The following is a 22,546-nucleotide window of genomic DNA, read 5'->3' as shown; positions in this document are numbered from 1 at the left end:
ATACCCTACGCCTATGAATTGTACTTGACAAGTTTGACTCGAAGTACAATATTGGTGTCATTACACGTCATTGTCTGTTCACAGCTTCAGCCTTACATAAACATAGACCAAGCTTAGATGTTAATATAAATAATAATAATAAAAACAAGAATTACATTCTATTACTATTCAAATTGTGTCTCAAATTATCAATCTACAATTTTGAATGTGTTAAAACAATAACTTAACTTTGACAAAAAAAGGTGCCATGAAGCTGTGTTAGATTACCTATCTCAAGCAGGTTTCAAGAATTGGCGAGTTGATTTTCTGAAATGAATGCAATACAATGGCTTCTTCAAAATTCAGTACACCATGAGTCCTGGTCATTGGGCTAAACATGCCAGACTGCCAGTCTGGTCCTTTAATTTGACTCTTGACTCTTGTCCTTCCCTCCAGAGCTGTGTACCTGGTTCGCCACAAAGACACGCGGCAGCGCTTTGCCATGAAGAAAATCAACCGGCAGAACCTGATGCTGAGGAACCAGATCCAGCAGGTGTTTGTGGAGAGGGACATCCTGACCTTTGCGGAGAACCCCTTTGTGGTCTCCATGTTCTGCTCCTTTGAAGCCAGGAGGCATCTCTGCATGGTCATGGAGTATGTGGAAGGTAGAGTACCCAGAATCGGTGTGATATGGCCATGCTTGCGCGGGTTCCAGTTAAGAGACGTAATGTGCAGTGGAGGCCTGATTTAAGCCAGCATTATGTGCATTATAGTCGTCCAAATGTGTGAAAATAAACTAGCTCAAAATCATCAAAAGATTACATTTGAGAAAGCAGCCTTGGATGACAAAAACTGTATCTGACCACAGCATTTATCTGTTCATCATGTTTAAACACATTGTCCAATTTAATGCAAATAATAATGAGCAAATCTTGCTTTGACCTGTAAGAGCTGGATGTAGGCCAGCAAGTGGACCTGAAACAGCACCACAACAAACCTACAGATAACATATTATGTCCTCTTGGCCATCTCTAGGTGGTGATTGTGCCAACCTGTTGAAGAACATTGGACCTCTGCCTGTGGACATGGCCCGCATGTACTTTGCAGAAACGGTCCTAGCCTTGGAGTACCTTCACAACTATGGCATCGTACACAGAGACCTCAAACCTGACAAGTGAGTCCTCGACCGGACTGTCAATTTGTCAAGTGATTGGTTTACTTTAAAGGGTAACATTCTATTGCATTTCACACAGAATATTTGGCATTTTGCTCTCCAGTCTCAGGGAGAGGCTATAGAGACTTACTGCTAAGCTCCAAAGCACGGCCTTCCTATTTATTGGTGGAGCAGATCTTTTTTTTTTTCTTTTCCTCCAGATACTTTAAGGCAGAGCCCTGCACGGGTCCAATTTTGACAACCCGCGCCCGCCCGTCCCGTCATTAATCAGATCCGTGGACCGCCCGTTACCCGTCATTATTAAAATATCAAAACCAGACCCGCCCCGCCCGTCAAAAAATGGACCCGTCGCCCGCCCCGCTACCCGTGATTACATGCATTAAAGTAAATAGCCTACAGCCGTGCGTGCGTTCTTTCAATGGCATCGCACTCCATTTTCACTCCATAGTTGATCCCCCAGCGAATCCTACTGCACGCCGTCGGAAAATGCTGTTATTAAGCCTATTATTAATAGGTCTATTATTATTTGGATAAAGTAGAACAACCTTTAAAACCAATCATACTAATTTAAAATTGTATCATGATCTGACACTGTCGCGACAGCTTGTTGCTGCTGATGCGTTCTGCCTCCGCTGCTTTGTGCAGTTGTATTTGTCATCCGACGGTGTCGCGCATTGAAAATATCAGAGCTACAAGCTCACAACATGTTGGAACTTGCAGCTTTGTGAGCTTGTTCTCTCATGATAAACAGCCCGAGGTAATCTAAACCAAACCGGACCCATGATGTGACGATAATAAAGGAACTCCTAATAGTCGTGGAATCACGTGGATATTATACAATCATGCACCTTTCAACTACATCGCACGCGAGGCAAGCAGATCACTCGCGGCCACTTTATTCAGTTGTGTGACGGTGTCCTCCTCACTGTGAGTGTGTGCGCTCCAGGCAGCCGGCTGCCGCTGCTCCATGTGTGTGACTTGACGTATGCATGCCGTGGTTCTGTCGTCCTGCTGCTCACTGCATGTGTGCGCTCTTGTGACGTTGTTTTAGGCAGAAACAGTTGTCTGATTTTCACAGTAAAATGTCACCCGCCCGTGTTTAGTCGCGCACCGCCCGTCCCCGTACCCGCAAATTTATAGTTGAATATATTCCGCCCGTACCCGCCCGTCAAACACGGGTACCCCACCCGTTGCAGGGCTCTGCTTTAAGGCAGTGACCCTCAAAATAATCATATTTTAACTGGGGACCCCCACCCTACGAGCACTAAGAGTTGAGGCATAACATTTTGTTTAACACGGTTCTATTGTAGCAGAAAAATAGCAGATCTACGTGAAATTGTGAAAATAGCAGATCTACATGCTCACAACGCCTCGCAACGCAAATGTAGATCGGCTATTTTCACAATTTCTGCGACCCACAGGTTGAGAACGACTGCTTTAAGGCCTTCTAAACATGTTTGTTGCTTGTTTTCTTAATGTTTGTGTTTTTTTTTTTGTTCTTCTTCTTAGTTTGTTAATCACTTCCTTGGGGCACATAAAGTTGACTGACTTCGGCCTGTCAAAGATTGGTCTGATGAACATGACCACCAACCTGTATGAAGGACATATTGAGAAAGACACCAGGGAGTTCATTGACAAACAGGTTAGCCTCTCCTCTCCTCCTTTTCTTTTCATTATTGTCTTTACTCGATGTACCTTTCTGTCCCAGTCTCATTTCATCTGACTTCCATGTCCTCCCTGTAGGTGTGTGGAACCCCAGAGTACATCGCCCCAGAGGTCATTCTGAGACAAGGCTATGGGAAGCCAGTGGACTGGTGGGCCATGGGCATCATCCTCTATGAGTTCTTGGTGGGCTGTGTTCCTTTCTTCGGAGACACACCAGAGCAACTGTTCGGTCAGGTGGTCAATGGTGAGAGATCGATTTGTTTGTTATATTAGTATGTCTTGCCCTGCGTTGTTTCAAATGTTTTGGTCTTGAGATATTTCTATTTTATACACGTTTGAGGAGCACTAAGCACTAACTTTTTTATCTATACAAAATGAAAGGGAAAAATAGTGTTCGTAAGCTCACGTGAGATGAATATCCAACTAGTTTCATAGGCTTAGAATGAGCTATTTTAGTCTGCACAGTTGCCTTCACGTGTAGGCTGCCAAGTTAACTGCCACGTGCTGACTGGGGCGACCACGTCTTAGAAGAACGTTTTAGCACACAAGGAAGATCACTTAGTGCTCCTTTTTAATTCCGAACCTCTGTATTGTCCAGGCAATATGGCCTAGAACAGAGACGCTGTCATCCTCTGGTTTCACTGTGTGGAAAAACAGACGAGATGCACGCAAATTCACAGAACACCACAAAACACGAGGACATAACATAATGGAGCCTCCGGTATACCTTCCAGCTCATAAATACAACCTGATTGATGACCAAGTCGGCACAAACGCTTTATTTTCCGCAGATGAGATCATCTGGCCAGAGGGGGAGGACGCGCTGCCAGCTGACGCCCAGGACCTGATCACCAGACTGCTGAGGCAGAGCCCACTGGACAGACTGGGAACAGGTTGGTGACAACCTCCTCACTAACACTCTACAGGGTTCCCACGGTCATGAAATCCCTGGAAATATTTTTAAATTAGAGAAATGTTTTTCCAGTACTGGAAAGGTTTTGGAATTTATCAAGGGTCCTGGAAGGTCCTGGAAGAAAATAGCTATGCATTCTCTTTGGTTATTGATTTTGCTAATACCTCTGAAATTACTAATTAAACATGGGCCAAATTGTCAAATATTAGAGGCAGAAATAGTGAAAATAGCCGATCTACATGCTCACAACGCCTCGCGTTGCGAGGCGTTGTGGAGGGGTCAGGGTGCCGGGTCCCCAGTTAAAATATGATTATTTCGGGGGTCATGGCGTGAAAGGGTTGAGAACCACTGGCATACACTACCTGTCTTTGGGCATTGCGCATAGGAGTAAGCGACCTGTTATTGAGCTGAATTATTGTTATATACCGGTAGTCCTGGAAATTGGGTTAAATATTCTGGAAACGTTTTGGAAAAGTTTTGGAAATTAATTGGTAAAAATGTGTGGGAACCCTGACTCTAGTCCAGGGGTCTTCAACGTTTTCAGGCCAAGGACCCCTTAGTTGAGAGAGCGATGAAGCAGGGACCCCCACAACTTTTTCATAGATTCCACATAGTTTAATTGTTTGACAGCACAGTCAACAGTGTATTTTGGATTCATGTTAATGTGTGTTTTCAGATATTTAACCACTTGAACCGTCAATACTTTATAAACTTTACCTTTCACTATGTACTTTGTACTCTGCTCTTTTACACCAAAGCGCTCTGCCGAAAATGGCCGATCTACAAGCTTTTGTAGCTTGTAGATCTGCTATTTTTGGCTAAAGTTCTCAGAATATGGATGCTAGGGTTCAAGTGGTTAATATAAAAAAGGAAAAAAAAACTTTCTATCACACAAAGATTTAGAGGACCCCCTGTAGTAACTCTGGGGACGCCCTAGGGGTCCCGGACCCCCTGTTGAAGACCCCTGCTCTAATAGACTGTTGTATTACTGGATGAATGGATGAAATCGTGGATAGATACTTAAAGATGCATACAATAAATAGACCAGTGGTCTCCAAAGGGAGCCAATTGGAAAGGAGAGGAATTTGTTCTTAGAATTCAATTAAATTCATTAGATTGTTGGCATCCCTAATAGAGATGTGCGCGAATATTTGGGTATTCGAATAAACGGTATGTAAACCACTATTCGTTTTGAAAATACAATTTGTTTATTCTATTAAATATATTTTAATGATTGAGATATTAACTTTATTAAACATTAGAAGGTTAGATTTTCACCTGCAGCGGTACCGGAGCATCGCAGAGGGTTAGACTTTCACCCGCGGTGGGACGGAGCATCGCGGCAGGTTAGATTTTCACCTGCGTTAGTTTTACTGAGTTTAGGGTTAAGGTTTGGTTTAGGTGCTACCCTCCGGCGCTCCGTATCGTCGGCAGGTTAACATTTCACCTGCATCCCTTGCGGGGCCTTGGCCCCCCTCCATGGGGACGCGGGGCGGGACAGGGTCGCGAAAAGAACTCGCCCTCCCTCGGTAGGGGCTGGAGAGTCACTGACGGTCCACAAATGGGCAAAAGGATTAGGTGTTAGCCACCATATGCAGCATGTGGCAGGGAACCACCTTCATGCTGGTCTCTCTTCTCCTCCAGGGGGAATCAGTGAGGTGAAGACGCACATGTTCTTCCATGGTCTGGACTGGACCGGGCTGCTGCGGCAGAAGGCAGAGTTCATACCGCAGCTGGAGACGGAAGATGACACCAGTTACTTTGACAGTAGGTGGCACACAGCTTACACGACCAAATAATGGTTCTGTGCCAGTGCCGTGCACGCGCACATGTGCACGCGCGCGCACACACACACACACACACACACACACACACACACACACACACACACACACACACACACACACACACACACACACTTACTCATTCACTCACTCTGAGGTGGCTCCCCGCTGAAAGCAACAGATGACACAATCTGCTTTGACCATGTGCCTTAGCTCCAATAGGATACAAAATGTACATCTGTGTGTGTGCATGCATACACCTTTTTTAAATCATTGTGTAACTTTTGTGTACTTTTTTACAAAACCTGTTACTGTATATTTTTCATGTGTTTCGTGTTTTTGTGTCACCAAAAAGACTACTAAAATGAATGTTACACAGTATGACTTAAATTAATGGAATGTATTCCATGCAAGTTCATAGTTGGCTGTAATCTTTGTGCTGAATTGTAAATCAGTCCGCCATGGTCTTGAGCATAATAATAATAGGTATTATTCACTGTTCCAATGTATAAAAAGCCTTCTTCTAGAGGCAGACCATAAATTGCCTTCAGTTTGAACTGTAGATGGTTTGATTAGCTGAAAAGTTGCAATACAATCTTAGCTTTATATTAGTGTTTGTTATTCAGAAGGCTACAGCCTTTCACTGCTTTCTGCTTTCATCTGTCCTTTGATCTGATATAAAAAGCTGTGTTATATTTATTTTAATTGTTAATGCACCCAGCGAGGTTCAAGGTTTCTTCATTGTTAGGTCCTGTGTACAGGTACATAAAATACATTTATTTTTGTTCTCTGTTATTAGCAAAGCGCTGTCTACTATAGCTAACTATTCAGTCTCTGGCCTTCTGGGTGTTTTTCCCCCCTCACTCTTATTATGTCCAGTTTGCTGGAGGAACTGTTCCAGACAGTACATCAATTTTACTAAACCATAAATAACCTTTTCTGGACAGAACTGTGTTTTCCTTCTCTTTCCCACCAGACCAGGAGATGATTCTGGATAGGGAGAATAAAGTGGCAGTGTTTTCCATTACTTTGTTAACATGACGACTGTGTGCCACGTGTTGTTGCAGCTCGCTCTGAGCGCTACAGCCACCTGGACTCGGACGACGACGACGACGATGAGACTAATGATGACGAGTCATCCCTCGAGCTGCGGCAGTTTTCCTCTGTCGCCCATCGCTTCAGCAAGGTACCACCCGCATCCAGCTCCACCAACTCTCTTTATCATACACACACGCACACACAATGCCCCTTCCCTCCTCTCCTTCAAATCCTCTTTCAAAACCCACCTCTTCAGGATAGCTTTTCCAAGCTGAGGTCTACTTGAGATGTCTTCCCCACCCCATGCTTCACCTTTTATCATTCTAATTTAACACCTAGATTTTTATATATTTTTAGTGCTTATCCCGAATATCATCGGCGAATATACAGTATAACATGTTATATTATGAATCCATACATTACAGTTTTGGGAGTCTGTGTGTGACACTGCACTCGCGGATCACTTACCATTGGGCAAAGACGATAGAAACCCATTGATTTTGCAACAAAGAAGCCTCTTTATCTCGAAAAAATACATTTTGATCCCAACATTTTTTTTTCCATGGCAAAATAGCACTCCAATGATGGATTTCTGCTGGCAATCGCCATTACTGTGACTTACATAACAACATTAGAGTTGAAACGGGTTAGAGTTGGAAAAGAAAGTGACAAAAATAAGTGCATTTTCATTCTGGCTTTTCAAAATAAGAGCGCACGCCTATGGGAGGAAATCCCGGCACTCTATGGCTTGGGATTCCTTCAAAATAATAGGCACCTAATGTTTTTAACTCATTGAGTGCCTATCCCGAACTAGTTCGGCTTTATTATCGCATCCCAGAGTGCCAATCCCGAACTAGTTCGGCTTTTTAATTAAAAAAAAAAAAAAAAAATTAAAAAAAACATTTTTTTTTTCAAAAAATTCTTTTTTTTGTCCTCTGTTTACAGAGGACGATATTTGCCGATATTTGCTGATATTTACCATCCACTCCAATGCAATCCAGGATCTTTAGAGCTCATTTTCTCTGTTTTTTCTCCCATGCATGAGGTGTGCAAGGTTTAATCATGGCTAAGTTGACGAAAATCTAAATCTAAAATGCTTGGTAGCCAATAGCTAACTTCAAGCTAACTTCATCCTCTTCCTGTACATGCACAAAGGAAAGTGTTCTGGCAAGTCATGGCTCCAGGGCTTGGGCATGCATTACCATCATATCTCTATTATTCTCTGGCCACTGGGCGCCCTCTAGTGGTGATAGGCTGGCATTAAATGAGTTAATAAAGTTGGTTCCTTCCTTTTCTTTATGTAAAGCAACTTTGGGTACTTAGAAAAGTAAATCTGAGCTATTTGTATTTTTATTACTTCCATACACATCTAGGTGTACAGCAGCTCAGAGCATCTTTCCACCTCCACGCCATCCAATCAGAGCCTGTCGTCATCGGAGCGCAGCCACAGTGAGGAGAAGGAGGAGCGCTGGGAGGGGAGGGGGGTCCTCTCGCCCTGCGAGGGACACAAACCACCAGGGGGCAGCAGCGAGCGGAGGACTGATGGACCCAGAGGAAGGTGAGGAAGAGGATGGAGGAGTCAGAGGTTGATCTGATGTGTCTGTTCTTAAATCTAATGTCTAATAGACCTGAGTTGCACCTGTACTTGGTACGCTCTTTTTCACTCGCTGGTTGTGGCCCCCTAGAAACGAGGTGCTGGTGGTTAAAATAAATAATAATTTCACATAAAAATACAATTATTTGTATAATTTTAATTATGTTTTTATTTTACGGCAATAAAGATACACAACAAAACCTATAGTAAATTTACCCCCATTGATTCCGGATGGGGACCCGAATGCATCTGGGTCCCCACATTTATTGCAATCATTGCAATTAGATATAGCTGTGAACATCTTATCCCTCGTTATGTTTTAGTTTTATATAAAATTGATAATATCAATCACATTACAGAGCTTACAGAGACATTTTAATTTCAGGAATCTGAGAGAAAGATGGAGAGTGGTAGACAATGTGTACAAGAGAGAGAGAGGGAGGAAGACCGTAGGGATATTGTACTGGTAATCAAATGCCACGCGACTCTTTCATGGCTATAGGTAGAAATGTCACTGCATTCACTATAATTAAGGCATGTCTCCTGGCAGAGATTTGAGCACCTTTTCTAGTTCTTATTCCATTGTTTTTCTTTTATAGCAGGGGATAAAATAAAATCGTCATGTATTTATTTTCCGTCAAAGGCTTTCCTCAGTGTAGGACCTTGATTGTCATTGAAATGTGGAAATAATAATTTGTGGGGCGCTGATAGCTGACTGGTTAGGCCGCATACTACAGATTCTGATGGCTGACGCCGACTCCCAGGTTCGGTTCCTGAGTCTGGCGGACCTCTGCTGCATGTCACTCCCTGACTCTCCTTTTCCACGTTTCCTGCCTCTCTTCATGTGGTAGGGCCCGTGAGACTGATGGTTTCCGAAACATCCCACCCCAAAAGAAAGTCCTGTTTCTTTACCAAATTAAGGCTATACCCAATTATGACTTTGTCTCGTGGCGTCTGTCGCATGTCATCCTTTACTTCTTTCTCCACCCTCTTCCTCTGGTCTGTCTTTACAGTTCAGAGTTTTAGTCAAAGTCGTGCCTATGAATGGTGAAACATAAACATCAAGAAGGCAAGGGAAAATATTAGACGGGGAGAATTATGATGTTTGATCATCTGGTTTCTAAGAGACTGTCAAAGCTCCAAGCTCAGCCTTCTGTGACTGTTTTGCTGTGTTGGGAAAACAACACAGCAGAGCCGGTAACACAGGGAAAACACACGCCTGTGCCAGTTAAACTATTATTTGGGTAAATGTTTGAATTCAGTGTTTATTTTTCTTTTTTCTTTTCTTTGACCTCAGCCTGTGTTATTATATGAATGAAAGATACATACTGTACATGCTAAGACCTTTCATTCATATAATAACACAGGCTGAGGTAAAAAGAAAAAGAAAATGTTATGAGATTGGACGAAAGGTGACTTGACGAAAGTAGCTATTTTACTTAATAATGAACGCAATTTGTAAAATGATACTGCTATACTGCTAGCTATAGCAGTGACTGAGACAACAGGAAGAAAGAGTGTGCATGCCATCTGATCTGTGACTGGTTGCACCGTTGCGGCCCTCACCCCAAAATGAGTTTGCCACCCCTGCTCTAAATTCTGTCTGTTTTCCAGCTTGCGACCCCGTGCCTCATCCAGCTCTTCCCAGTCAGAGCGCAGTGCCAGCCCTCTGGTGATGAACAGCACTCAGAGCCTGGACATCATGCCTCGCTTCGCCATCTCCGCAGAGGAGGAGGGTAAGGCTGACCGACATACATGTGGTCACACTACAATTACTGCATCCTGCTGTGCTGCAAAGCCATAGAGAGTACCAGTAGTTGGTATTTAAGTTGATACTTTTTTAGGTTTTTTGAAAAACCTATGTTTCTATGTCAGCAATCTGGCCAGCCATCGTCAAAGAAAAGGTCCTTTTCACTTAACTGGAGCTCAGTTAGTCTGTTCTTGAGAGACTACTATGTCAGTGGTTCTCAAACATTTTCATGTGAAGGACCCCCAAACGGCTATTTATTTGGCCACGGACCCCCATCTCAAAATATTTAGTTCCAGGGACCCCCCAGAAGCAAAATTCTAGTTACAAACGTTCGCTTTGAAAATACATATATTCAAAGATTTGCACACATTTTCACGACTTTTTCAAAAATAGCAGATCTACAAGCTCGCAGTGCGGCACTCGGTGCCACGCTGTGAGCTTGTATATCTGCTATTTTTCACTGGTTAAAGCATTCAATAATTCTAGGCCTAAATGGGTTAAACAGAAAACCCTTATTCCCTGCACTTCATCTTTGCAAGGATTTATTATTATTTTGTTTAGAAGTCGATCACAGAAACACTCTCTGTTGCTGCTCCTTCCAGATGGTATGGTCACCAACTTACGCCGCATCCGTTTGAGGAGCAACAGCACAGGCACCAGGCCGTCCTACAGGAGAGGAGCGTCCCGACGCATCGCCCACCAGCTGGAGACGCCAGAAAACCCCAAACCCCCAGCTGCCTGCAAGGTCCCCAAGTCAGCCTCTGTGTCTGGCCTGTCCCTCATCATCACCCCAGGTACAGAGGATACTGTTACTGCTTCTAGTAGTACTACTGCAGTTATGAATACTCTATTACTATCAGGGTTCCCACGGTCATGAAATTCCTGGAAATATTTTGAAATTAGACAAATATTTTTCCAGTACTGGAAAAGTTTGGGAATTTATCAAGGGTCCTGGAAGGTCCTGGAAGAAATAGCTATGCATTGTCTTTGGTTATTGATTTTGTTAATACCTCTGAAATGACAAATTAAACATGGGCCAAATTTTCAAATATTAGAGGCAGAAATTGTGAAAATAGCCGATCTACATGCTCACAACGCCTAGATCTGCTATTTTCACAATAGAACCGTGTTATACAAAAGGGTGCCGGGTCCCCAGTTAAAACATGATTATTTCGGGGGTCACGGCCTGAAAAGATTGAGAACCACTGGCATACACTACCTGTCTTTGGGCATTGCGCATAGGAGTAAGCGACCTGTTATTGAGCTGAATTATTGTTATATAGTCCTGGAAATTGGGTTAAATATTCTGGAAAGGTTTTGGAAAAGTTTTGGAAATGAATTGGTAAAAATGTGTGGGAACCCTGCTATTACTATGCCTACCGCGACCAGCAGTACTGCAGCTACTACCATCATTACTAATAACATACTACTGCTGCTGTTACTACTAGTACCTCTACTACTAATAATGAAAATCGTAAGAAATAATCAGAAGCCATTATAGTTCCTTCCCTTTAATATATCAGAACTGAATGGTATTTGTTATACCTTTTGAATAAACTATTATTCGTGTGTTTACAGCACCCTCTGCAGCCTGATGTAGCCTTATTCACAATCAAGGTGCACACTGACTGTACAGTAGTGCTATAGCAAAAGTATGGCAGAGATATAATAGAATAAGGTTCCACTTCCTCATTGCATAGGCTGATGATATTAGTTCAAATCTGAATATCATTGTGGGCACCTTGTTTGTATGAATGCACATGAACATACCCTTGAATGCCATGTTATCTAACCCTGCCCCCAACACATAAACATACACACACACACACACACACACACACACTAAACATACACACACACACACACACACACACACACACACACACAATGGGCCTCATTCAATAAGCTTATAGGAAACCAAAGCTTGTGTAATGCGTATATGTTATTAAAATGGTATTATTCATTCAAAATCGGTTACAATAGTGCCAAACCTCAAATTAATAACATCTTGACATTTTATCAAGATGTATTTTAAATGATCGATTGCTTGGATGTATGCTATATAATATAGGCTATAGACATGATACAAATTCAAACCGATTTTCATTTATTTAGAGTTGAATCAGCATGTTTGTCAGTGTGTTTGGCCACGGTTTTTACGTAATGATGAAAATAGTCAGACTATTGTGACTTGATGTTGCAGGAGGCAACATACGCGGGTCCAATGTCCTTTATAATATATTGATCACATGAACGCCACACACAATCGCCTAATAAGTTTTCCCATCTCATGAGGATACAGTATGGATGAAATCGTGCCCGACGTAGGACAGTGATATATTAATCCAAAAGACCAATTTCCCCCCAGTAATCAATAAAGCTCTGGTCCATAATCTATTGGAGAGCAGTATTCCAGGATGCCCTGGATTCCAGCATCATCTTTGTGTTCAGTAGAAAAGGCTTCTATCACATCCATATCCTTTCCATGTTTTATTAGCCTATTATTTAACGTTCAGCTGATCCAGTGAGCAATCGAGGGACTCGCCTCCAGACAGAACAGATGTACAAGCTGTCAAGGCAGCGCGACACCAACAAGATCTGTTCTTTGTGACGAGAGAAGAGGTTGCGTTTCATGGCTGCGAGCTTGTAGATCTGCTATTTTTGAAAAATCGTGAAAATTAGAATTTTTACCCGATTCTATAAGTGTCTTTTGAATCCTTCCAAGGTTTTTAAAAAAACCTCTGTTACTATATCGGCAATCTGGCCAGCCATCGTCAAAGAAAAGGTCCTTTTCACTTAACTGGAGCTCAGTTAGTCTGTTCTTGAGAGACTACTATGTCAGTGGTTCTCAAACCTTTTCATTTGAAGGACCCCCAAAACGATATTTATTTGGCCACGGACCCCCATCTCAAAATATTTAGTTCCAGGGACCACCCAGAAGCAAAATTTGAGTTACAAACGTTCGCTTTGAAAATACACATATTCAAAGATTTGCACACATTTTCACGACTTTTTCCAAAAATAGCAGATCTACAAGCTCGCGGCGCGGCACTCGGTGCCGCGCTGTGAGCTTGTATATCTGCTATTTTTCACTAGTTAAAGCATTCAATAATTCTAGGCCTAAATGGGTTAAATGGAGTGTGGAACAATGCAAAGGAGCTAATCGTAAACACGCTTTTCAAATACGAACAGCTGAGATTCATCATGCCATACACCTGCGCTACACACAAATAAAGGCTGTACACTCCCTTTTGTGAACACACTCTCACGTCAGTATTTACACGCAATTTTGTGAATGAGGCCCAATCTCTCTCCTTCCCTCCAATTCAGACGACTCGGCAGGTCCGCCCACGAGTCCCAAGTCGTCGCTGTCCCTGTCCTCCAACCCCTCGTCCAGAGACTCGTCCCCCAGCCGGGACCTGTCCCTCAGCATCAGCTGTCTCCGGCCGCCTGTGGTCATCCACAGCTCTGGGAAGAGGTTTGGATTTGCCCTGCGGGCCATCCGAGTCTACATGGGAGACAGTGATGTGTACACCGTGCACCACATGGTGTGGGTAGGTGTTCTGAAATTTAAATATGTATAATATAATATGTATAATCTAATATTTATTTCAATTGGTTTTAATAAATGGAATGTCGGGTAACAATTTACTGCTATGTTATCAGCAACAGCATGTGTAGTGTATAATGTCTTTTTTTTTTTTATAAATTATTTTTTATTTTATTCAAAGAAAGTTACATATTATGAATAAAATAAGAAAACAATAACATCACAAGATAAATGTACAATAACGACAAGACAAGAAAAGAAAAGAAGAAGTGTAGTGGATAATGTCATCGGCTTTATTATATTGTTCACATGTCAAATGTCATAATATTTCCATAAACTCTAAAATGGTTGATAATCAAGTCCTGCCTGTGATCTAGCCCCTGTTCGCGCGCATTGGTTGCTGTTGCTTTGGTTGGTTACACTTACAAATACTCTTTTTTCCATCCCCTACCATTGATAAAATGTGTTCTATTTCATCCCTCCTGACCGCCAGAGGCGGTGCTTTAAGCACTTGATAAAATGTGTTTTTAATAAGCCTCGTATTGATATTGAATGTATTGAAGCTTGGCCTCTGTAAAAAGGAACATATTGGGTGTAGTATGGTGACTACCTTAACGTGTTTTTTCGAATCATTTTGAGCAAACTAAGCATAAACAATCAGAAGGAGGTGGAACCAGGACAGAGCGTGGTGGTCAGTCAGGGACCAATCAGAACAAGGCTGACAATGGGTCAATTGGCTTTGTAAAAAAAAAATAGTCTGTTATTAGATGTTCATTCAACTAATAATGTCAATGTCTGTGCGTGTCCGTGCACGTGTGTGTGTGTTTCTCTATAGTGCGTTGAGGACGGCAGTCCAGCTCACGAGGCCGGCCTGAGGGCAGGTGACCTCATCACCCACGTGAATGGAGAGTCTGTTCAGGGACTGGTGCACACAGAGGTGGTGGAGCTTCTTCTAAAGGTACACACTTCTACAACAAGCGATCCCCTCCTCGTCCTAAAATACATTTATAAATCTCTTATGGATTTTAACCCATTTAGAACGGGTACACTGTATTGTGTATCATTATTTTATGTTTTTAACTATTGAAAAATAGCAGATATACAAGCTTGTAGATCTGCTATTTTTGAAAAATCGTGAAAATTAGAATTTTGACCTGATTCTATCAGTGTCTTTTGAATCCTTCTAAGACTTTTTGAAAAACCCTATGTTTCTATGTCGGCAATCTGGCCAGCCATCGTCAAAGAAAAGGTCCTTTTCACTTAACTGGAGCTCAGTTAGTCTGTTCTTGAGAGACTACTATGTCAGTGGTTCTCAAACCTTTTCATGTGAAGGACCCCCAAAATGATATGTATTTGGCCACGGACCCCCATCTCAAAATATTTAGTTCCAGGGACCACCCAGAAGCAAAATTTGAGTTACAAACGTTCGCTTTGAAAATACATATATTCAAAGATTTGCACACATTTTTTACGACTTTTTCAAAAATAGCAGATCTACAAGCTCGCAGCGCGGCACTCGGTGCCGCGCTGTGAGCTTGTATATCTGCTATTTTTCACTGGTTAAAGCATTCAATAATTCTAGGCCTAAATGGGTTAAGTATTTCATGATATACTGCTCCTGACAGCATATGACAAGAAGGAAACTGAATCTCACGTAAATATGTTTTCAACAGAGCGGCAGCAAGGTGACCCTGCAGACTACTGCTTTGGAGAACACCTCTATCAAGGTGGGCCCTGCCAGGAAGACCAGTTACAAGGCTAAGATGGCCCGACGCAGTAAGAAGAGCAAGAGGAAGGATGGAGCAGAGAGGTATACTTGTTTGCACATTGTGATGCACATTTAAAGGTGATACACCATGCATTTAAAAAGTATTATGTCATATTGTTTATGTCCCAAAAACGTTTTTCAAAAGGTTTGAGGCTAAATTACCACTCCTGAATAGAGCCTCTCTCTTTTTTTTTTTTTTTTTTTAAAGGAAAAAAAGATCTTTTGAAAAAAGATTTTTTTTGAAAAGTTTTTCTTCAAAAACGGCCGTCGCTGATGTCAGCGACGGCAGCAAATCTGGACAGCCTGTTTTGAGAACCCGTGGGATGCTTTTAACCTCTGCCTTCCCAAAACCAGAGAAAGACACAATGGTCAGAAATGGGACTTTGTGAGGATAGAAGGTGCTAGTGGGACCCCAAAAAAAGGTTTTAAAAAGTTAAATTTCATGGTGTATCACCTTTAAAATATCCAATCTACAAGCTTACAACGTGTCGGAATGCCATACATTTGGAAATTGTAGTTCAGCTGTTTTTGGTAGGCAACACCGGCACACTAGAGGCCTACACAGGCCCAAAACAGCAGCCCAAGCCCGGCCACAGTGTTCGAGCCTGCACCTACCTGACAAGGGTCTGCAATTTAATAGCCCAAGCCCTACTGTACCTTGACACCAAATGAAGTTAGTCTCTCTCTCACGTTGTGTGATACACACAAACACAGACGTCTCATATATTATTAACCTGCTTGCTGCCAAGCATTAAAATCTTCAATGTCTTCCATTGCCAGAATCTTTAGATTCTTACCTTTTAATGTGCACGGGTTATGCACGGATAATGCACGTGTGTACGCCATTCACAGCTTTCAAACAAAAAAAATCTGCTTGGAAATCCATTCAGGCATTCAAAAGATATACAGGTAGGCTATAGTGTTTTCTTCAAATGTAAACAAACATGGCTGCCATGGGAGCTACCATGGGATGTTCTGGGAGTCAAACATGCATTTCACGATCGCGATCATGCCGAAACCAGAAGTTGGAAGTAAGGAGAGTAGGGAGAGCAAAAAACTGCCAACTCGGGAAACTCGGGCTTGGCACAGCTATACACAAACTCGGGAAACTCGGCGTTGGCACCATATGTGTTAAGAACATAACAAGTGCCACCAACAAAAATGCTCTCATATTAATACAATAAGCAACCGAATCTTGATGCACTGTCCATTAGAGACGCGCAAGCAGCATGCATGCAATAGAGAATAAAGTTACGTCAACCAGCAGCAAATAACATAAATATCCCCAACAATCATGCTCACAAATATTAATAGCGACTGTCCATTAGTTCAGAGAAGCATAGCACTTCCAATGTGGAAGCTGCCAACTGCCACTACAATATGATCCAAAAGAACGCCATGAGAAATAAATCATATTTACTTTCTGACAGGCTCAATCTATCTGCATACAGTACACCCACACAAAGGCTACTAGCAATGTTTGGACGCATTTCAGACATTGCATGGTTACATGGATTCATCCCATTCATTCAACTTTACTGTATCCCCCAGTGGTAGCTATTAGAAGTAAGACAAACATTGTGACTAAATGCAGGTAAAGTGTTTCGCTCAATTGCATTTGTTCTTCTGCAGCAGGCGACGAAGCATGTTGAAGAAGCTGACCAAGCACACGCCTCCTCCCCCCATGCAGAGCAGCCGCAGCTTCTCCTCAGGGTTCCACCAGTCCTCCAGTGACAGTCTCTCCGGCTCCCCGACACAGAGCCTCTCTCCTGGGCCTTCCACACCTTGCCGTTCCCCTGCCCCAGATCACTCTGGAGGTGAGTGGAGATGACTTGCTAGGTGTTTTGTCCATGGGGAACAAAAAGCCATATTATGATTTACATCCCAAAAGGGTGAAAAGTATGACAACATCTTACATCAGAATACTGTATGCTTTTGTGGGAGGCTTGTTTTTTTCTCTCTCTCTCTCGCTCTTTTTTTACATCCCTTAGACCAGTGATTCTCAACATTCCCTGATTGAAATGCATTAGAACACAGACCCCAATTTGATGCGGGAAGTAAACCAGAGATTGTGGGTCTTGCTTTCCTATTTTTCTTGGGTACAGGTTTGCATGCGACTGTTCTCGCCAAACCTGTACGAACCAAGATGTCTGCTCACCCTATATACAATGTATTTCTATGAGAATACGTGTGGACATGCTTCTTTTTCCAGACAGAGCGTAAAATAAACCTTCACGCGATTGGAGCTCCCGTGCATGGTCCGTGTGAACATCTGCATTCATTAACATGGAGTGGAAGAAAAGTAGCATCTGTGTGCATAATGCTCTCTATAGATGCAGCCATGCTGCTCTCTTGTGGATAAAGAAGGAAATGGGACACTTTTTTGTAATACACAGTACCACTACCTGTACCATATCACTGCAGGCAGTAGCAATCTAAATAGGGATGTCTTACCTTGTAAATGATTTGTCTAGTATGGTATCATTCATTATTTTTATTTTAGCTTTATTTTGCCAGAATAGTCTCTTAAGATCAAGATCTTTTTTGCGAAAGTCCTGGTATGAACCGTCGTTTTATTGTGTACATAACAGATTTGGAACTAGGTAAAAAAAAGTATATAAGAAGCTTCCTAGAAAGGATACTGCATATGGGACAGTCTCATTACAGTTGGAATCATATGTTTTAGGAGGTTCCTTGCCTATGTAGGATATCCCATAAGGCTGTGTGGTTTGGCCAGCGACCCATACATCCAGTTATCTTGAAGGTTTATTTAGTTTATTTCAAAACTTCCTTAGCCTCAGCTAAGCACTGTAGTCAACAAAAAATAAAAGAAAATATATAAACGTGTCAACCATCGTCAGTTGGTGATTTCCGTTAAAGATGCTTGATGCTTGATGGAAACCGGAGGCAAGGATGCGTAAAATAACATTAGTCACATGATGCTACCGCTCTTTGTTTGGCTCAATTCATATAAACCTTTGGACAAAACAGGTACCCGATAAGGAATGTTCCTCCTCAAGCAAATGAGACACAACCGTTATGTTCTAATGACTTTATAAAGTTTAACTGGCATTCACTTGGTAATCTAAACAGACTAAAGCCCTTTGCACACAGGCGCGTTTAACCGCACGGATAAAACGGACAATATAATTTTTTGAAAAGAAAACAATGCTTCTCTATGACCTCATGCACACCGGCTCCGAATTAGCCGTGCGACGAGTGGCTGCCGCCGTGCGTTTTTTTCTCGATCGAACCCAGTTCGATTCGTGCGTCTTGTCGCATGCGGTAAAAAACTCATCACTCCTTTTATGACTCCTTTTGGGATCCGCAGCGCCGATTCCGCACAGCATTGCACACCAAATCCAATGCGTTTTATTCATGCAGCAAACGAAAAAAACGCAACTGTCCTGTGTGCAAAGGGCTTAAAAGTTGTGATGTTTCATTTCCGTTCTGCTAGATTCCAGCTCCTCTCCATGCTCCAGCTCCCCCAACTCTCCAGTGCCGCAAGCCCGTCCCAGTTCCCTCCACGTGATGGGTCGCTACAGCAAGGCTGGCCGATGCAAGTCCACCAGCAGTATTCCCCCTTCCCCGCTGGCCTGCATCCCCCCTCCCCAGCCTCTGTCTCCCCAGTGCTCACCCTCGTCCCTCCCCAATCACCCAAAGGCCCTGCACGGTTTCCATGGAAAGACCCTGTCGCCCCCCACCATTGCCCGGCACTCGGTGCGCCCCCGTAGTGCCGAGCCACCGCGCTCGCCTCTCCTCAAGAGGGTCCAGTCAGCGGAGAAGCTGTCAGTTGGGTACCACGGCGACAAGAAGGCCTACGCCACCCGCAGGCACACTATGGAGGTGCCTTTGTCCGAGTCGGAGGGGCTGGAGGATCTAGAGAGCGACACAGCTGCCGGGTTCGTCTGTGTGGGTGAGCACGGCCGTCAGGGGCTGTACATTGGCGGCCAGAGGGGCCACCGGGATGCGGGCGCAGGAGGCAACGGCGGGCAGAGGGGCCACCGGGATGCAGGAGGCAACGACCACCACCTCCGCTCACCGGCCACACCACCACTCCGCAGCAGCAACCATCACACCAAGGAAGTAGTGGTGATGAGGAAGCTAGCTCTGACAGAGCGGAGGGACTCCTTCAAGAAACAAGAGGCTGTGCAGGAGGTGAGTTTTGATGATCTAGAAGAGAAGGAGGCATCACCCAGCCCCACACTTCCCACGAGGCAGCCCAAGGCATTCAAGGCATCCTGGATCAACTCAGCCGAGTCCGAGTCCAGTCTTGAGGTGGTGGCTAGAGGATCACAGGGTACAACGCAACAGGAATCCAAGCCAAAAGAGAAAGAGGGGTCTTAGGTTTTGTTTTAATACGTCAAAATACAGTCTCATTCAGGAAAGAGAAAATCATTTTTAATGACTACGGTCACGCCGACCTGCTACTGTCTTTTAATTTTAATGCATTGCATGTGTCCAGAATACTATGTCCAAGCCCCAAATTGTCACAGGCAAATACTAGCAGGACGACAGAAGAACAAAATAATTAGATGTTGTCTTTTTGAGTAACACGTGCATCACTGCAACCACACTGTTAACAGAACATGTGCCAAAACTATGTTTACCTTTTTGGTGTTTTGGCCTCCTCTCTTTTGGTTCTCAAATCACTGTGGCACCTATAACTGATGTATTTTGTAAATATCTGTTTCTTTTTTCTTTTTTTTATGAAAAAACGTATTTATGACTTTTTTAATGCTCATTAAATTAGCTTTTGGTTGCTGAAAATGCCTTGATGGTTCAGCTACTTTATTTCAGGAATTGCACAAACCGTATGCAGATGCTCCATTGTATTAATAATTTGCAAACCCACAGAGAAATGTCTCTGGTGTTTTCTTTTTTTTAACTGTTAGCACAGTCGAGGGGATACAGTTAAATATCAAGAGACATCATGATTCTATATATACTGTAGATCGTGATGACCTGACTCCTGAGTTGTGTGTTCAAATTTGGCCTTTTAAACAGCAAAATAACAATGTTTTGCCTCTTGTATGTACTGTATTATAATGTCAGATGTTATTCTGTGCCACCCTCTCTCAAGAAATGTATGAAATACCGTGGTGGTGATCATTTGTATTCTTAGTTATTCTGAACATGTACTTGTAAAGCAGAAAGTTTGATAGTGAAATATCAAAATTAAAATACTTGGAAAACTAGCTGTGGCGCCAAAGCATGATTTAGCCATACTGTAGGAACCATTTGGAAAAGGTACTGTAGTTGTATATAATTTAAAAGAGGCTTCATGCATGCATAGGCATTATACTGCCACATGCTGTCACACATGATTCAGTGATGCCATTGGAACTAATTGAAACCCTGTAATGGTCAAATGACAGAGTGGTTGACAGACGTGTAGATACAGGGTTTGTGACTACCTTTGGAAACCACACTGTTGTCTCCGTCCTGTCCTGTTCTGTCATATCATTGTCTACCTGCTTGTTGAATCGAGCTTCTCGGCCTCTCCTTATAAATCTAATCTAGCTGAAGTAAGTGTTTTGCACAAGTCATTGTAGGGTTATTATAATACATTTGGAGCACATTTATTTTTCTCTGGGTTTAAAAAATTGTACAGTGTACGACAGGAAAAAAAACTGGCTCCATCGTCTTTTTATAAAAAGAAAAGTGTAGTGAATGAATGTTTACATGTTAAAACAAACGTGTTCATGTGTGGATAATTTTTTTGTCATGGTTTCTGAGGATGATAAATTATTGTTTGTGAATGGCATAACACCACAGACCCTGATGATGAATGGATGAAGGAATGAGAAGAAACCATCCCTTTTTTTGTATATTTTGATATGGAAGCAGTCTTGTTGCAGTACTAAATAACCTATGCTGTTGATGTATATTGTACACACAATGATGGACCTTATAACAGGTGTGTTGGTGGTGTTAAAAAAAGAAGTGACCTTGTTGTGTAGATGAGCTTAGAAATGGACTCAATGAAGTGATAAGTACAGTGCAGTATGTGGGGTGACCTTCCTCAGTCTCAAAGAAACTCTTGCACTGCATATCCCAACGCATCATTCCCAATGACTCCTTTTTTTAACATCTCTTGGGTTTGATGTTGAGTCTAACCCTAAAGTTTTGCTAGCAGATGAGGACATAATATGGCTTGTTTATGCTCAGTGCATTGTTTTCTTCCTTTTGGTTCAACTGTTATTGCTTTCTTCTGCAGCCTTGGTTGATCAACTGAGCAAAATGCTTCCATTCTCCATGATTTCAAATTGATTGTTTCATAGAACAAAGACGGTTGTATTTGGTAGTGATATCAGAATACTGGCGTCAGTAGTTGCAGGGACAGGAATCGACAATGTTAGAATTTAGAACAGCTGTATAGCATACAGTATTTTACTAACACTTCAACACGAGTAATGTGAAAATGAAGGGTTGGAATAGAAATGTCTTGTTCATCTCACTTTGTGTGCATACAATAATGATTAACACGTGACTCATCACAGGATTCTTTAAGGCAATATACATCCATATACGATATGAAGTACTCCTACCTATCTTTCTGCTCCTCTCACCGCGTTTCCCCGTTATACCCAAGACATGTATTACCAATTTGTATCTTGTTATGAAATGGAATTGTTTTTGTTTTGTTTTTAAGTTCATTTTATGGTATGGTTAATACTGTATTATGAAGATCCTAACTAGAAACCCACACAAGACCAGGTTGGGTATAATTCAAAGAAGGGAATGTACAGATTTCATTCACATAGAACATATTAATCTCTCCTTTAAACTGTGTCATTTTGGAAATGACCTGACTTGGGTTGTCATCTTTCACATTGGTCCAAAAGCTCTGTTTTGTATGTGTTAAAATGGTTACCCTCCCCAACCCTAATTGACATCCAGTAATTGGTCTTTACTAATTTCCTAGTCATGAGGGTTCTGATGAAGACTAGTGTGATGTTTCACATTTTCTATTGTCTTAACGGTGCTTGAAATAAATGAATGGCAGAAGATGGAAAAACTAAGGTGTGGTTTATTTTACTTTCATGCAACACTTGGTATTCTTTGTGGCACAATCAAATCCAACATGCATAATACTTGACCCATTTAGAACGGGTACACATTATTGTGTATCATTATTTTCACGACTTTTTCAAAAATAGCTGATTGTGACTTGTGAGCTTGTATATCTGCTATTTTTCACTGGTTAAAGCATTCAATAATTCTAGGCCTAAATGGGTTTTAATACAATAGGTTTAATACTAACATCTGTCATCAGTACTATCCATCAGTGGTTCTTAAAGTGGGGCCACAACACAAATCTTATATTG

The 22,546-nt window shown here is 42.3% G+C and overlaps 1 protein-coding gene across 1 annotated transcript in view; it reads left to right on the top strand.

Annotated features, from left to right (window-relative positions):
• Nucleotides 1–19,562, top strand: part of mast3a (microtubule associated serine/threonine kinase 3a) — a gene marked incomplete at both ends in the record, with an annotated part of 65,734 nt that extends 46,172 nt beyond the window's left edge. Inside the window, 15 exons of the mRNA XM_080725775.1 lie at nt 436–644; nt 1,015–1,153; nt 2,663–2,795; nt 2,897–3,062; nt 3,610–3,711; nt 5,376–5,498; nt 6,583–6,701; nt 7,927–8,111; nt 9,762–9,883; nt 10,500–10,691; nt 13,228–13,451; nt 14,283–14,405; nt 15,121–15,257; nt 16,848–17,032; nt 18,673–19,562. Of these exons, the coding sequence (XP_080581901.1) occupies nt 436–644; nt 1,015–1,153; nt 2,663–2,795; nt 2,897–3,062; nt 3,610–3,711; nt 5,376–5,498; nt 6,583–6,701; nt 7,927–8,111; nt 9,762–9,883; nt 10,500–10,691; nt 13,228–13,451; nt 14,283–14,405; nt 15,121–15,257; nt 16,848–17,032; nt 18,673–19,562 (3,049 nt within the window). The remainder of the gene's footprint in view (nt 1–435; nt 645–1,014; nt 1,154–2,662; nt 2,796–2,896; nt 3,063–3,609; nt 3,712–5,375; nt 5,499–6,582; nt 6,702–7,926; nt 8,112–9,761; nt 9,884–10,499; nt 10,692–13,227; nt 13,452–14,282; nt 14,406–15,120; nt 15,258–16,847; nt 17,033–18,672) is intronic.
• Between the last annotated feature and the right edge of the window lie 2,984 nt (nt 19,563–22,546).

The sequence above is a fragment of the Nannobrachium achirus genome (genome assembly GCF_963921795.1).
Source record: "Nannobrachium achirus genome assembly, chromosome: 5".
NCBI lineage: Eukaryota > Metazoa > Chordata > Actinopteri > Myctophiformes > Myctophidae > Nannobrachium > Nannobrachium achirus.
This window is presented reverse-complemented; position numbering and strand designations above follow the sequence as displayed.